Source organism: Parasteatoda tepidariorum, chromosome 7 (assembly GCF_043381705.1).
Source record: "Parasteatoda tepidariorum isolate YZ-2023 chromosome 7, CAS_Ptep_4.0, whole genome shotgun sequence".
Classification (NCBI taxonomy): Eukaryota; Metazoa; Arthropoda; class Arachnida; order Araneae; family Theridiidae; genus Parasteatoda; species Parasteatoda tepidariorum.
This window is the reverse complement of record NC_092210.1, coordinates 31,633,915-31,652,462: the sequence shown is the minus strand read 5'-3', so window position 1 is coordinate 31,652,462 and position 18,548 is coordinate 31,633,915. Positions and strand designations below refer to the sequence as shown.

General features: G+C 26.8%; 1 protein-coding gene across 5 annotated transcripts in view; it reads right to left on the bottom strand.

Moving 5' to 3' along the window:
- The window catches only part of LOC107442263 (homeobox protein orthopedia), an 83,297-nt gene that overhangs the window by 56,623 nt on the left and 8,126 nt on the right, over positions 1 to 18,548 (bottom strand). The window contains exon 1 of one of the 5 annotated variants that reach the window (XM_043043184.2): positions 6,692 to 7,326. The exons of 2 other annotated variants lie outside the window; for them this stretch is intronic. In XM_043043184.2, coding sequence (XP_042899118.1) covers positions 6,692 to 7,046 — 355 coding nt within the window. In that variant the 5' untranslated portion in view covers positions 7,047 to 7,326. Of the gene's footprint in view, positions 1 to 6,691; positions 7,327 to 18,548 lie in introns of those variants that run through there. 2 more of the 5 variants (XM_043043185.2, XM_043043186.2) reach the window with 2 other exon arrangements.

The window sequence follows — 18,548 nt, the reverse complement described above, 5'->3', positions numbered from 1 at the left end:
CTTTAAACCAAGACATAGGAAACTGATTAAAGAATAATCTTTCCTTGGGCTAAACAAGAATTTAAATTTTTTTTACTATACTTTGAACCTAAACCTTAAAGATGATCAAAGAATAATTTTCCTTTGGGCTTATAAAAGATTAAACTCTATTATGGAATTATTTAAACCAATTAACTGTGTGTTTAGAATTATGAAAAATTTATCATCATTCAAATCCAAAAATTAATACCTCTAAATCTCCAGCACAAAATTCAATACTGTACCATCCAAACTTAGTACACTATCCTAAGCCCATAGATTAAATTTAATAATTATAGCCAAATAATTAATTTACTATATATGTGAACAATTAGGAACCGAGAATCAAATGTTTCATGGTATTAAGTAACGTTTGTATATTAACTTTGGACCTTTAACTATAAAAACTGATTATATGAAAATCTGATCCCTAAGACATGCTATTTTAGACGTAGAAGTTTATCTTTTTCTATACTTCTACGCCATATAACTTGTAATCTTAAATGGAATATATCTTCGTATCACGAAATATTAAATTTTTATTCCTGAAAATACCATTTTTAAGCTAAACTGTGTTTTGGTTGAACATTTTATATTCTTAGCCTTTACTATTTTTGCGAAGTGTATATATTGTCTAGTTTCAAACTTTTGTTTTACAACTAAACTATTTATGATTTTTGGAAACCTGTCTGTCATCATAGGTATATTAAGGAAAGAAAATGTATAAGTCCGATTTAGCAATTGGGACGATGTTGACAGGTGAGTGAAATTGATCATGGAACATTGTAGGAGCATTCCAAATCACTAGTTCAAAACTATTTACTTAAACATCAACACATGACTATTTTATATTATTCATAGCTAGTTCCTTAGACATCAACACACTTTTACAAATGCTTCTAAACTATTAAAATATTTTGAAACTTATCTGCCATCTTAGGAATAGTAAGAAAAGAGAATACATATATTTATCTACAGCAAACGTGATGATTTTTACAGGTTTGTGGAATTTATCACGGAACATTGTAGGAGCATTCCAAAGTACAGTACTAGCTTAAAGCTATTACATTAGACATCACCACACAGCTATTATATATTATTCTTATTCATAGTCAGTTCTTTAGATGTCAACACACTTTTAGATAAAATTCTAAATTTGTTTTAAATTCGTTCTGAAAATCATCTGTCATCATTAGATTATTAAGAAAAGAAAATACATAAATTAATCTACAACAAGCATGATGATTTTGACAAGTGAGAAGAATTGATAATGGAACATTGTAAGACCATTTCCAAAGTAGTTAAAAACTTATTTCCTTAGACATCAAGTCACGGCTATTACTTATTATTTATATAACTCATACGATAGTAAAGTATAAGACGCATTATAAGCTAGAATATTACAATAAATAGTAAAGTAGGTTTTTGTAATTAATTTATTAGAAAAGGAAATTAAAAAATTTGGGTCCAAAAGTTCGTCAAAGTTTCTGCTGCTAAGGTTGTATTTTCTCTGGTAATATTAATGGAATATTCACTTAAAATGAGATTATTAGCTACTTTGTCAGTATTATAACTAAACTAACTAATATAACACTGGAATTAGAGCGTTAAACAAGTATAAATTTAGATCTCATTACGCGATATGATAAATATTTAACAAAATACACATATTTATAGTAAAAATGACAGGTAACCATGATTCTAAGTCATTCTTATTTATTATACCACAAGTAATTGTTCAAAATAAACAAAATTTAAATTGCGAAATATTGAGAAGCATCAAAAGTTGAAATAAATAAATAAAAAAAGTTTCGTTAACTTAAATTCGATTTTCGCTTAAAATGACAAATTCTAAAATGTCAGTGTTAAACATTGACACACTTATTTCAAAGTAATGAACCTTATTTTATCCAAGTTCAATAATTTTGCATGTGCTTATCGTAGACAAGTCATTTAATTTCAAACAAGGTTCATCCATATGTTTTCAAAATTTTGTAGTACAGTGTGCTAAAATGTTGTTGTACAGAATGCTTTTTATGTGATTGTTATGATTTGTAAGGGGCAGCATCTAATCTCTTTTGTGTACTTGTAAATTTTATTTACCAATTTTTCTTTCTTCTTATTTCTGGCATCAAGTCTAGCTCGAGCTTGTAAAGTAAAAATCTTGAGAGATTTAAATCCTTCGTCAACAATAGATAACTAATCTTTAATTTAAAAAAAAAATTACAAAAAGGCATTTGAAATTTCAATTACTTACGAAACAATTTGAATTTTAAGAAAATAAATCTCGTAATATCATTTATCATTAAAAATGACCCATTCATCACATCAAATTTCAACTCCGTAGTTGCATTTCATCGGACAGTAAATCGGTCAAAACAGTTTTTGTTTACTTCAATCTTAATAGGTGATAATTCTCAAATTATAATAATCGAATCTTAATTTTTTTAATCCATTGAATTCCATATCTTATTTCTAGGTCTTATAGATTTTGCGAAGTAAAACAAAATATACCTCAAAATTAAAAAAAAAATTAAAATTGCCATGATTTTTGAATAAATTGGAATTTTTAAAACAATAAAAAACTCCAAGTTAAATTCATAAACAAATATGGCTTATTAAGCATGACGAATGTCAACTCTATGATTGCTTTCCTGCGGCCTATACAGTGAACCTTATGGTATTTATTTTTTTTTTTTTAAAGTTTAACATTTATTAATTTTCAAACTAATTATTGAATGTAAAATTTATTTTTGTCATCTTATTGTACTTCCAGTACATCTTTCTTAATGCCTTGATAATTTCTGAGTCGCTTAGATTTCGTGTAACGAAATAAGAAATAGCTAAAACAATATGTTTCAAATTGTGGAAACTTTTCTTTGGAAAATTAAAAATCCTTTTCGGCATATTTATGTAAATAAATTATATTTCTTGGTCTGATTTAGTGCTATAAATATCATCCGATTGAATTAATTTGCATACTTACGTTTTATAATTCGATTTTTTATTTTTTTATTATGAGCATTTTACAGTGCGTAAAAAAAAATAAATGAACTACCCTAAATAACTTTTGGTTTAATGATTGGATCTTTTTGTTCTAGGACTAAATCTTAATAGTTCAAGGGTGCGACTCCAAATATGCTAATTAATTAGTGATGACGATATTTTAGGTCACAAAATAAGACACAAAAACGTACTTTCTCTGAATAAACGTATCTTTACTTCTACTGATTCGTATTTCTGATCCTGGAAATGTAGGGAGTAGCTGCAATTTGGAAAATATGGTCTCTATAGTTTGGTCAGGAGAGTAGTCCAAAGTTTGGGACCCCTTAATGTTAATTTTGTTTTAAGAATCTCGCCATATCTCGCGAACTTTTTAAGTGAATGGAAAACTTTTCACACACAACTATAAAACTCGCTTATTCTAAGATAATTCAACACAAAAAAATAACTTATAGTAAATATTTATTATTTTTTGTTATTTTATTTAATAATAGTCGGAAAAAAATTTTGAGTTGTAAGACATACAATTTTCAACAACATTGTAAAGAATGTAATTTTACATGACATTACATGACAATTTTACATTATTTTAGGAACTACTCTATCAATTTCATTCAGGTTTTGTATTTTGAAATGTAAAACTGCATTCTTTAAAATGATGTAAAAAACTGCATGCCTTTTAATTTACAATTTTTTCTACTTCAACTAAAATAATAAAAATTAATAAATATGTACTGAAAGTCATTTTTTGTGAAGAATTATCCTTGGATAAGCGAATTATATAATCGCGTGAATTTTTTTTTCAGTTCTTTAAAAAAGTCCTCGAGATAGGAAGCAATACGTAAATTAGCATTAAAAAGTTAAAATATTTGACGGCTCCCCGAATCAAACTATTGGGGTCATACTTCCCAGATTGCTGCTACTCTCTATGTTTCGGGTGTTAGAGTTTCGATTACTTTTAAAAAATAAAAATATGTTTATTAAGAGAAAGTACGCCTTTGTGTCTGGTTTAGCAAATTAAAATATCGTCTGCACTGCTTAAGTAGCATATTTAAGGTCACGCCTTCAAACCATTAAGCATGAGTCCTAGAACAAGAAGATACCATCAATAGAACAAAAGTCATTCAAGATAGTTCGTTTATTTAGTTATTTTGTTTTTTGCACATTGTACAATAATTTTAATGTTAACTAATTTCAGAGACACAGGGAAGATTTAGAAATTTATGAAATTTAAAATCTTAGAAGAGAGTGAAATCCAAAACAACCATTAAGAGTTTCTTGATTTCATGCTTGGGAAATATTTTAAAATAATATATTTTTGATAAAATAAATCTATGAAGTTTCTAAATATTTAGTATTGATTACTGTGTATGAATTAAACAGTGATTGATTGGCTGAAAAATTAACGGTCACTTCTCTGAAATGAATGTGCTTCTAATCCCAAAAGAATACCAGAATATTCAAAACATGGAAACTAATAAAGATATTTTTTTTAAAAAACTAATTTTTAATGAGATAAAATAATGAAGTAATATATAATTACTAATTAATTATTAATAACAATTATTAAGTTTTTGTAATCACTGCTGATAATTATAAAATAGTTATATTAGCAGTATAATCACTAATTGCTCATGACTAATTATTAAATTTTTGATATTTTTATTTTTAATTATTACAGTTGACAATTAGCATTTTTTTTAAAAGACTCATTAAAGTAATAAAATAAAAAAAAATACTTCTCATATTTTGCTACAAAATTTTTCGAAAATATGATAATAGTTAATAAGTATTAATTATTTATTTAAATTAAAACGGGTTTACGAGGCATTTCTTAAAATTGCTTCTCTATATTGATATGAGTAGTCATGTTCAATAAGGTAAGGCTACAGGTAAACATAAGAAGCTTTTTTTTCCGTTTACTAATAGCTTTCAGGTACGGTTATCAATTACAAAATTAATTAATTGTAAAATTAAAAGTAGGTTATAAAATATCAAAAGCTAAATTTTTACCTTGAATTAATCTCGAGTTATTTCCATTTCGTATACGAAAAATGTTGGTGGGAATAAGCTGTTTTGATTTAAAACTTGATCAAAAATATTAAGATTTGCGTTTAAAAAAATTAAAACTGAAATATAAAATTCAGAAATTAGAATAAAAATCTGATTGTTTTGATTAATAAACTGCACATTCATGCATATCTCTATAATTTATTAGCACCTTTTAAGATATTTTATTTGCTACTTCCGAACTAAAAAAAAATCATTTGAATTCTTAAAAAAGTAAATGTTCCAAATTAATGCATGCGTTGTCTATGAAAAAACATTTATATAAAATAATTATAAAAAATATAGAAACAGACGAAACGGCTAGGAAATTTTAAATGTCCTTAAGGATCCCTAAACTAACAGCTTAAGTGCTGAAGAAAAGTGTTCTAAAAATATGCAGGTGGCTAATATAAGTTATCAAAATTGCAAAAACCTTTCGTCTAGGATTAAAAACGTGAAAAATAAATGATTTTCCTTAAATAAGGTTCATTTTAATTTGCCAATTAAACGCGTCAAATAAATGTAAAGATTGATATTAACTTTTAACGTAAATACTCATTTACATTTCTCCCTATTGGTAGCACATAAAAAAACGGCATAATTGAATTAATTTTTCAAACTCAAAGTTGAGTAGAAATTTAATTTCTTTTTAATTCAAACAAAATACAGGTAAAAATAGGCATTTATCACATGGTATTCATATCGCTATATAACATGAAAAATAATAGTATTATACAGTTTTCAATTGTTAATGGTGCAATTTTGTTGGATAAAAAAAATCACATGATAGAATCGAATTTTCCCACATTAATATCCATATTTTTTTTTGGTGTCATCGGTATAAAATTAATAAAAGACATAAAGGTATTGTTTTCCTATAAAATCCTAATTTAAAGGTACTTGTTTATTTTAAATACTTATTTTTCCTATTCTATTTTGCTATTATTATGTTTCCGATTTTGATTGTTTTCTATGCTAAGAGCTTGAAACTTAAAGAGTTGTTTTTTACTTTACAATATTCTATGATAGTACCTTATTATTCTAAAAAAACTTATTTAAATCAATTTCTAAGCTTATTTACTGTCTTACAGTGATTATATTTTGGCTCAAATTACAAAATTACAGTTAAAGAGATCTGAAAATATAAAATGAGTAAAATCTCTCTAGATTGGTTTGCAATATACTGCTGCATAAATATTAAAATTATAATCATTAAAAATAAAAAGACTTATTAAATACCATTACATATATATATATATCCCTAATAGTATATAATGAGTATATATATATATATATNTGAAAGATACAAACTCATTCAATATTTAAAAGAACTAATATTATATTTTCTCTTAAGACGTACTCATAAATTGAAAAAAAAAAAACTACTGTTCATTAAAATAGGCTTCAAAAAGTTAAGCATCAAGACATTTGAATAACAAGTACTTGGTAAAAAAGTCGCAAATGAGTCACTCAATAAATAATTTTTAAACTTGAAATAAATTGTCTTATTAGGTTAAGTGACGAAAAAAAACTGCTCACCAACTACTAACTAATTTAACAAACACCATTTATTAATTTATCACGAAAAGATAATTTTCTAAACACTCAAATAGAAACTTACTCGAGTCTTTATCTTGAAACACTAATTGTTCATTCAATGATTCATCAATCACAGACTGATTATAGAAATTTAAATTTGTTAACGACAGCTGATTGTCCATGAAATTTAAATTATTATTTTGCGCCGCAGACAAATCAAACGTCGTCGACGCTAAACTGTTACTTGAATTCCTCTTCGATTCCATGAAATTGTTTAAAACAGACTCGAAAAGTGACAAATCATAATTCAAATTTTCTTGATCATTAAGTAATTGGTTAACTACGGGAAAATTATTACAATCCATATCGTAACGTTTTTTTGGAACTAAATTTGGAAAAAAGTGCCTGACGACCACAACTAGTAAGATAACGCCCATTTTTGAGTTATATCCAATTATCCTCTCCTAATTTGAAATGCTGATGACGTTTTTTCATGCATCGAACTATATACCTGAGAGTTGGCTATCGATTGAAAAGGTGACAAAAGTGACTGGAAGTCGGCAACATCAAACAATTTCAACATCTGGGTTTGATTTTGCAAATCTTCGATTGTTGAAAAAAGTGACTTCTTGAATAGAGATGAAAGAATGAACTGGTCCAGGATTCTCTTGAAATGATAAGAAGATCCGGGTTGAAATTGACTTTAAAACATGTGTTTCTCAGTACTCATCTGTTGCCGGTACATGTTTATAATCCCCATCGTTTCACGGAAAAGTGAAAAACTTCGATAGATAGGTAGATAAGATAGATAGATAGATAATATTTAAAAATGAAGTAAAGAAAAAATGTTGAAAATTTTAATTTTAGAAATTTTTTAAACATTAATATCCAAAAATACCATAATAATAATAATATGCTCAGTATTTTTATGTACCATGAACTTGGAACATAAAATTTTCAATTTTTTAAATATTTTTAAATTGACTCCTAAAAGACTTGAAAGCATTTTCCCCAAACTTTATACATGGTTTTAATAGTATAAAAAATTTAAAACAATACATGCATCATATAAAAAAAGTTTAAAAAATTTGCTTCTGACTTTTAAAATTAATAAGATATCTGATGCAGATTTACATTTGAACATGCAATGGCAAAATCTCTCTTTCTCTCAGATTTTTTTTAATTAAACAGGTTAACATTGAATAAGAAAAGAAAAATACTAAAGCGCTGAAAATGAATATTGATTAATCTCGCTTCTATCCTGACGAATATCAAAATTAAGCTATTTTGATACAAAGTAATTGTTCATTGTTTAATACTTTTTCATTCACATATCCATTTTTATTTTCACGAGCTAAGAAAAATTATTCTAGAGGACTTTTTGTACAAAGAATTTCACCAAATCCAATTAGTACAAAGAATTACACAAATCCATTTCAGCACAGTTTCATCAGAAAATCTTTGAGAAATATTTGAAGCGTTAAAGGCTTTGATAGTCTTGCAATTTAAAAAAACTAGTTTATTAGAAAAAATGTTTTAAAAATCTACCTTAACTTGCTAAATATTAAAAATTGTTACAAAGAATTTCAAAATAATCCAAGCGCGAGAAGAAAAAAGTCAAGTTGATTAAAATTTGCTATAAATTAAACCTGACAAACAGATTCAAATTAAAAAAAAAATTGAATTATGTATGCATTTTTTAAAAACCATGCAATTTTCTTCCATATAATGTGACGAAGTTCAAAGCATAATTGAAGTTTCATACCTTTTGAATTTTTTAATTGAACTTTTTTCTTTCCTTCTTTGCCTATATTTTATCCGGTTATTGGAATTTGGTAAAATTAACTTAGATGATGTAAATAAATGACACGTTTCAACACTTTTAGGAAAAGGCCGTTCAAATATTAAGTAAATACATAAAGAGATGCGAAAGTTTGTGATTTTTCTTAATTTTAGATGAAAAGTCGAGAAATATACTGTAAGAATATTACGGATCAATTTACTGTAAAAAGTACTGGCACTCAGGGTGCCAGCACTTTTTACCGTAGAATTCTTTTTTTTTTTTTTGGAACATGTTACGGAACAAAAAATCTGATATATAGTAATTTTCACAGTATTAATTACCTCAAAACCACTGAATCATTCTAATTAAATAAATATTACTGCAAAAATTAGGGTAAAGTATTTCTCAATAAAAATATATTTCACAATGAAATGGATTTTACGGATGATGCAACCAAAGTATCTGTACTTTTTATCGTAATTTGATTCGGAATTTTTTAGAACGTAGAGGATGCTCAAGTAAGACCCTAAAGTTATTTCATTCGTTTTCTTAACTTAAAAAAATAGCAAAAATTACGCTTAAAGAAATTTTAAATAAACGTTACATTGGGGAAAAAAATTGGAAAAATATTTCTACTAAGAGTTCAACTTTGTAAAACAAAGTAAAATTTAAATTTTGTTTCATGCAAAGGGAATTCTTTTATTTGAATTTAAACACAAATGTCTTAAAATTAAATTTCGAAAAGCGAAAGCATAGTTGAAGCAAAAAGCAAGGGGCTTATGACTTTTTTACGTAAGCATGTACATTACGTAAGCATGACTTATAATTAACTGATTGCTTAGAGGGGAAGCCCAACATAGTCAAAAATATGCTTACGTAATATTGAATAGCTCTATAAAGAAAAAAACAGTCTAAAATGAAAGCTATCATAATTCAGTTTTTGAAGGTTAAAATTAAAAAAAATAAATAATATTGGTACTTAGAGCATGGCTTAAAAACCATTCATTCGGTCAAATTCTCTTTAGAGTTCTGTATTTTTCACGAAATGTATGGTAATAAGAACTATAATTTCAAAAACCAGATTTTCAAGTCAGAGTTACCATAGAAACGGAAAATACAATATATACATAAATAATACAATATATTTAAATGCAATACAAGAAATTTTGGGCAAACTTTAAATACAATATATTTTGGGATTTATTAAAAGAATTGTGTTTTTTTCCCCATTATTTATTTATTTCGCCTACAATGTCATTACTATATAGCACGGTTATTTTCCAGAATTCTTTTCTCCATGCATTTTTATTACAAATGGGAAATAAGAAAGAAAAGAATTATAGTTCCTTATACTTGAGAGTTGAAACTTGAAAGGAATATAAGTAGAAGTTATAATCTTTTTTTTTTTCAAGATTTTTCTACAGTTACAGTTTAATTGTTCCAACGAAAATTTTATTTAAAATTGTTGATCACTTAAACTCTATGATTTTTATCATAGTTTTGAAGCAAAATCAACGTAGTCTTGATGCAATTTTTCGCAACACTTAATGAAATTTTTTACAACAATGTAAAAACTTGAGTTCAATAAAAATTAAAATAATCGATATAATATATAAACTTAGTAAAACTTGTAATGTTATAATTGAGTCAGTGTATTTCAATTAAAAATGCAATGCATATTTGCTTTTGATAAAAAGTAAAATAAAATAAAGCCAATACACAAACTACAAATATTAAGGGGACCGGAAAATGATGTCGTTTCGGTGCATTTGATATTTGTTATCAAGATTTTATTTCTAATCAATAATGTACTCACCCTCGTTAGCAACAACCTTTCAATGCCGGATCGAAAATGAATCAAAATGGATCGAAAAAAAATTTCTTTATTTTTAAGACTAACGAATATTTAATGCGCCTGAACGATATTACTTTCCGGTCCCCCTAATATTAAGACGTATTATTTATCTGATCCTGATATGAAACTTACTTTAGTGTACTTATACATAATTAACAAAACGCTTTTTTGTGCTAAACTGAAAATGAAAATAAGAGCATAAAATTATAAAATACAAAAACTTAAAGAATATTTTGATACCCGTTGAAAATTATTGCGTGATCCAATTTTTGTAATGTTTTAAGAATAACAGTCCGAGATTTTGCTTTAAATATCAGTCCGTTGAATTCATAGATCTGGTGCGGCTTCTGAATTTGTATTCGCTGAATAATGTATCAATTAAATTATGGTTTCAGAAAAGGGACTGTTTCAAATTGCTAGCATGTTTTTCAAAACAGAAAGATTTCAATGAATATAATGATTTCAGAAATATAATTCTTTATTCTTGAATTTACTTATTTTGAATTGAAAAGTTTGTAAATTAATTCATTTAAACAGTATTTGTAAAGACATATTCTTTTTTTCCATTGCCATTTCTTATAAATTATATCATAAAAATAACCGAAATATTAACTATACTAATAATTATTGTTTCGATACAAAGTTACAGGTTACTTGATAGTAACACGTTTCATAATATTTACTGGTTAAAAAAAGATAAAAGTCACATTCATAGAACCCCTTCAGCCTAACAATGGAATCCTAGGATTCCACGGAACCCTAGAGGTCCGCAAGTGACAACACATGGTTTTCAACAGATACTGTCTAAAATTTTATAAATTTTCCTGGACATCTGTGTATCTTAACTGATAACAGATGTTGCGGTTACTTTTTCGCCTCGCAATAGTCAGTGCACAATAATAAATACTGCAATGACAATTTTATTATTTGATGTGCATACGTTTATTATATTTGAGTTTTCAAAATCATATTTAAGTTCGGTAATTGTATTCGAATTATGTGTTATAGAATTCTGTAAATTATTATTTGCTCTAAACAGGGAGAGCTAGAGCATAGAGAATAATGCCACTAAGGAAATATTGCCGATTGTATGCAATATATATACCTTGTTTGTTCAACATGGTACTGTATTGAGGTTGCAGAGAATTTACGCGATATTAGGACTCCAAGAGACTATGATAGATGTAAACTTTCAAGCGATATCTTCCTGTTCAGAACTCTAAGCAATGAAGGAATTTTTACAACTTGTCACTATCATGAATTTATAACCTTGTAAAAACAGCTGTTAACTTTTAAAGCTTTTTCAACAAAAAAAAGTGACTAATTTAATAAAATGTACCAAGTGATTTATGCAAATCTACGATATTGCTTTACGAATTTACTTGAATTCATTCTCGTTTGTTGTGTGTATATTATATATATATGAATAATAAAAAAAAACCTTTGAAAGGGGTTTAAATAAACCTTGTTTGTTCAGCATGGTACTGTATTGAGGTTGCAAAGAATTTACACGATATTAGGAGTCCAACATTTTTAGTTGTGCAGATATTTAAGAAAAGTAGCATAAAATGCGTTTCGAAGGTGACTTGTTTATTTAAAAACTGTTCCTCAGTATTATTTCCTAATAAACAGGTTACAGCGCCAAACCCAGGAACTCACTACTCTTATGGAAATCATGATGTTTTTCACCAAGAATGCTCCTTAACAGTTTAAAAATATGTCTCCGTATCAGTTGCTAATTGTAAAATTCCTTCAAATGTGGTAAATGATAAATACTTATGTCTGTTTTCCTCTTGTTCTCTAAAAACTGGTTAGATCTTTATTAAATGAAGTGCCTCTGTGATGAAAATCATGTTGCTGTGCCTCATGTTAAATAATGGCTAGAGCAATTGTAGACCAAGAACAATCAGAAGTTACTATTTTTCCCAAGGATTTTTTTCTTTTCTTAATATTAAAGAAATATACTACTCTTGCGATTTCGGGATCTTTTGAGCTTTGCGGAGGTAAATGGAAGAAAAATGATAAATTAAAGTGATAATCATACCGTAGTAAATTATAAATACAATAATTAAAAAAATTACAGTAGTTAAGAATATACACGTTGACAACAAATAAGAAAATAAGGAAATAATATAATTGTTTGCGTTATAAATAAAAGCAATAAAATAAATAACTCGAGTTTGTGTCGGTGTGTGCGTATCTCTTTCATAACTCCAGACAGTTTATGAATCTGGAAATTAGGACTGGTAAAAGGGGCAATATTTGACGTGATTCTGAAATTGTTCAAGTATTTAAATTAAATCGTTCTGGAGAGACTTAAAAAAATGGAATTATTTCATTGGCTGCTATTGTTTTAAATTAAACTAAAGATGATTCCGCTTGTTGTCGCGTAAGGAATTAATGACGTCATCGTTCATAATCTGTAATATTTCATTCTTTAGTTTAATACTTATATGAATTCGAATGGCAACAGTTTATCAGTTTATGTTTTCATGGAGAATGTTAAGAATAGAAGTGGATCACTTTTTATAAGTTGTAAATATTGTAATAAAGGTTTATAAAAAATTAGTAAAAGTTTTACGATACATCTGATATTGTGGTGAAACCCTGAGGTGACCGTTTGCATTTGATCGACATTTAAGTCAGATATTTTTATACTCTTATTTGAAAAATTTTCAAGTTTGGAATTCTAAATGGATCTGCTCATAGTGAAAAGAAAGTCGGTAAGAGCTTCTTTTACTCGTTTATATAATATTATAATTGCGGCTCTCGATAAAACTGAATTAAATTTTGAAGATTTGGAAAGTAAATTATCATCTTTGGAAAAAAATTCTATTGATTTATCGAAATTAGATGAAGATATATGTAACGCCATTTTGACAGAAGTCGCCAAAGCAGATGATTTTGAAAAAGAATACTGTATCATTGAAGAATACAGAGAAAAGTTAGATTCTGTTCGTGTTCATGTAAAAAGGATTATTAATTCTCGTGAAATGAAAGAAAAGAAAGATAATTCGGTTAAAGATGAAAAAACTAAACTAAAGAATAAAATATTACAGATTATGATCGATGACGTCATTTCAAATTCTTTGCGCGACACCGCTTGTCTAATATTTAAAAAAAAAACATCATTGATGTCTATCAGCTTATAGCTCACATTAATAATTATTTCACATTCTTTAATTTTTGGAAAAAAAATCAAGTGACGCCATCATAGGTAAATTATGGCATCTGTTGATGACTAAGCTAATCATGTTCGAAAGCGTGGCGTCGCTTAAAGGTATCCAATTTAATCAGATTTAAATCACATTGTTAGGCATAATCACTTCACTTTTTCTTGAGTTAAGTACCCAATTATTAATATTTTATTCGCTATGTCAGATAAACTTGAAGTAGAAATTATTATTTCTACTTAAAATTATTATTTCTAAGGTTATTCATTTTGTTTATAATTATGCGCTTAAAAACGTATTTAAAAAAAAAAATTTAAACCAACATCAAATGAAATAATAATAAGGCATGTTATAATAATCTAAATTGATGGAGAAGTAGTACTAATTCGTTTAGAAGAAACGTAAAATTTTCATCGCAATACTCCGTTGTTTATTTTGGTAACAGCTACACTTGAAATTAAAAAAAGTTATTTATTAACTGTAAAAAAAATGAATAGAAACATGGTACTAATTGTTAAGAAGACGCATGAACTATCACCACACTGTCATTGACGATATTTAATTAATCAAGTTAACAGATACTAATTGATACAAAAACGTAATCTATATACTAAAAAGCAAAATTAATAGAGAAAGGATACTAATTTGTTTAGGAGAAGCATAAAAATCCATCATAGTACAATTGAAGCCAATAATGCTTAATTAACTTTAGTAAAAGGCACAACCATTAAAGTTAATCTCATTAGATGGTTAGGACACCTCTACTGATTAGATGACAACAAACCAATCAAGAAAGGGACTTTTACGAAACCAGATGGAGTTTGTAAGAGTGTCCGATCACCCATTAGGTGGCTAGATAGCGTCGGCCTCCAAGTGATTGGTGCTGGAAGATGGAGGACAATGGTGTCAAGAAGGATAAGTTGGCGAACAGTTTTTGAGACAACCTTGGCCTTTCTCAGACTGTAGTGCTGAGGAAGTAAATGCACTGCTGTTATTATGGTAATTGGTCCACTTTTAATAAATGCTTATATATGTGCAAAGTATTTTATTAGTATGTTTGGCACCTATTAAAAGTATACCAATGATACGTAGTGTTATTATAGATACTATGGAAATATGTTTCGTACGGCCCCATTAATCGATTGGGGTAAATTATGATTATCAGGAGTTGGCCTTAGGCAAGAGCATCGTTCCAAACTATACGGAATCTCAGACAATCTTTATTTTGATGGTATACGTTCGTAAAAATATTTTTTCTTAATCAAATAACGTAAAGCCCCTAGGAAGGGAAAAGAATAATAATAATTAAACTAAACTAAACTAAATTACAGACTCTATTTATTTTGTGGAATATATCTTTCAGCTTTGGGCATCATTTCGTAATGTTCAGTATTTATTTATTAATTATTTACTTTTTGATGTAGAATGGGTCTTCAGCTACTGTTTTAAAAATATTGTTTATTTAAATTAAAAAATGTTAAAAAAAGTGAAGAGATTTAATGATTTATGTAAAAAGGATTAAATCAATCATTAAAAAAAAGCATAAGTCTTGTAAAATAGTTTGAATTTCAAAATTACAAATTGCATTGAGTGAAAAAACATAAGAAAATACTTTTTATTAAATAAAGCTGGCTAAGTAAAATCAATAAAAAGAAAGTTTTCATAGTTTATTAAGACAGATAAAAATGAAAGTTTGTTTCTGGTGAATGATATTTAAAAATTAAGGCTGCATAAACTTTCATTTTTCAAAAAGAAAAAAAAAATATTTGTAGTATGATTTAGCAGTTTTAATAATGAAACAAGCTGAATCTTTATGATAGTGTTTTGTTAACATAACTTATAGTTCTGCTTTTGTGTTCACCATATTAACCTAATTCCCTATGGTAGCTTGAAATTAAGAATAAAAAGATGTTTTAAAGCAACACTTTGCGATTTATTTGAAATATTTTTGTTCTTTAAAATATTTGAGAAAAAGTCTTATTCTTATAAAGCAGTAAATTTTATTGCAAACAAGGAAACAAACTTTTTAAACATGTGGTGTGTTGTGTTTTTCTTTTTTTCTTTGTCAGTTTCTTTTAATTTCCGCATCATTTTTTAATGTTTTCTCATCATAGTAATTCTAAATATAAAGCATGGAAATCTTAAATGTTCAAATAGCTACAACTCACTAGAAAAATGCTTTTTTCAAAAATAAAATTATTACAATAAAAGAAATATGTATAAGAATAAACTTTATTCCTATGCTTAATAGAAATAATATTTCATAAAATAAAATAAGAGCATTTGGAATTTATTCTTTAGGGAATTGATAACTACGGTAATATAAAATTAAAAAAATAATTAAAACAGCTTTAAGCGGAAATGCTATTGGGACTTAAAATAATATTTCTGTAAGGCTCCATTAAAATGATATTTTGCTGTAAATAAATGTACAATAAAACTTATTTTGCTTTATCATAATTTAAAGTTGTTTTTATTTCTGAATATGCTAGATACTTTTTCAGTAGTTTTAAAATTTTGCAAAGAAAGATTTTAATTTTATGAAAAAACTAACATTTATATAATGTTTTCGAAGTAAAACTTCAAAGTTAACGATAATTTTTCCTCTTTTTGAAATGTTCAAAATATGAACAGTTTTGTTTTTATAAAGTAAACTGATTTGATTAATTTTGGTTCTACTACTCTATCTTCATTTTTAACTTAAAAATAAATATATTGCTTGTATTATCCCGCAAACAATAATACTTCTTAAAGTCTTGAAGTAAAAATCATCTTTATATATATATTATATATATATATATTATGGGTATTTTTAGAAAATCATGTAATATCTTATTTCAATGAAATATAACAAATGAGACTCGCGATACAAAAGAATAAAATATTCGTAAAATGTCCAACAGTAGGTAGTATTAAGTAATAAGATTTCATAATAAAATTAAGCTAGATTAGCAAGAATCTGCGTTAAAATCCAAATTTCTATTGTAACCTCATAAGAGTCGGCTACGTAGCATTTTCAAGTTATTTAAAACATATTTAAAAATAAGCAAATCCGCTAATTGCCTACACGCTCTCGGTCTTATGAAGTGCATTTCCGCACACAATGAACTTTATTTTTAAAAAGCTTTTAAATGATTTCTAACATGCAATAAATTACACAAAAAGATGGATGAAGAAATTTTCTAGTACGTTCTATTAGTGAAATGGAGCTAGCTTACCAATGATATGAAGGAAAAAAAAACTATTATTTTGAATCCAGCTTTTTGTTCTAACTTTATGCCGCAGAACTTTCTGAATCCAAAAACGTAACTGTTTTTCCAACTTCTATTTAAAGGCGAAGTTCTGAGAAGCAATAAAATTTCAGAGCGACTTTTCCCGGGGCTTAAAGCTCTTAAGTCAACCACAGTTAAAACAATTTTTAATAAAATGCGTGTTTTTTGCACTTAAGGATTTCTAANGTTATATGGATTTGAATGATTGTTTTGAATTCTTAGAATTTTGTGCATTTGCAATGTACCTAAGTTAGTAGCGAGCGAAGCGAGCTTGGTTTGCGAAGCAAACCATATAAGATTGCGTAGCAATTTTCGGGGGTTGGCGAGCGTTAGCGAGCAGGGGGCACAGCCCACTAGTTATTAAATAATACTTCATTTATTAATAATACTATCATTTGCAATTAATAATACTATCATTTACTATCATTTTCTCTAGTTATTATATGCAATAATTGCACTAAATTTCGTAAACCTAGCTAAAATATTCATGGAAATATGGATTTTTATTTTATTAAAACAATTTTTTTGCCTCACGTTTTATTACTGTAATTGCAGAAATATTCTAAAAAACTAAACAGGGTTTTTGGAATAATTTTTATTAATGACAAATATATGATTTAATAAGTATCTAAGAACAATTCTTTTATACTGCGCATGTGAGGAGAACATTAAAAAAAAGTTTTTGTTATTGTCCTTGTTGTTGTAGTTGTAGCACGTCGTGTTGTAGTACGTCACACTACAGCTGCTCAATGGGCTATTTTTTCTTATTGTTTTAAATTTTATTTGATAACCTATGAAAAATGAAAGATTTGAATATTTCGAAAATTTAAAATTTTTCAAGAAATTTTCAAGTAGTTTCTTTTAAATTTTAAATAAAGCTCTCGATGTTAAGGAGGTTCCCATAAATTTTATTTTGCAATATTAAGCAAGATTTATTAAAAATGACGCCGGCATTATAGCTGACCATACCCTATTACAGTATGTTTTATTTCTCATAATTTATTTCCTTATACTTTTCCATTTTGTAAGCCATAATCTTGTTGCAATATCCAGCTGTAAAATATATGTATATAAAAATAAAAAAAAGACTAAAAAGAATTCAGATAAGTCATAAGACTAATTTAATTCATTATTCAAGCCTAATCTTAAAACATTCTAAGCTACTCGACAATTCAAGCTGCTCATCTGTCTACAGTTCTCTGAAAAAATAGGTTTAAGATGTTGTGGTATGGAGTTCATGGCTATGCCCATTTTTAATCCCAAAACAGTACATGACACTGCAGAATTCAACTACAACATCAGCGTATACATGCATCCAAAGCATTGTATTCAATAATACTTTATTTGAAATAGAAAAAAAATTTTTGAATAAAATCAATAAGAAATTTGTTACAAATTTATTTATTTTTAAAATTGTTAATCTCCAACTAAAAAATACAGCAATCAATCGGCAACAATCTCTTTTTATTAATAAAAATTTCTATTTTTAAATGACTATAAAATTTTAACTACTTTCTTAAATATAAATTATTCGTTTTTAAAAGATTTGCTTTATAATTTTGCCCAATTTTTTCAGTTGTAAAAGTTAAAAATTTAATCGAACATATGATCTGAATTTTTAAATCTAAAACCAGCTGAAAATGATTAAATTGATTCTGAAATGATTTTTTCTTTCAAATTTATGGTAATAAAGACTGGCGGTATTTCTCATTGGTAACATTTTAATGCCTAAATCATGCCATATTCAAAACTTGCATTTATTTTGAGATATTATTTATTTATGTATTTATATCATAAGAAACATAAGGGAAATCGGTAAAATATTATACCATATATATATATATAAATATATGTAA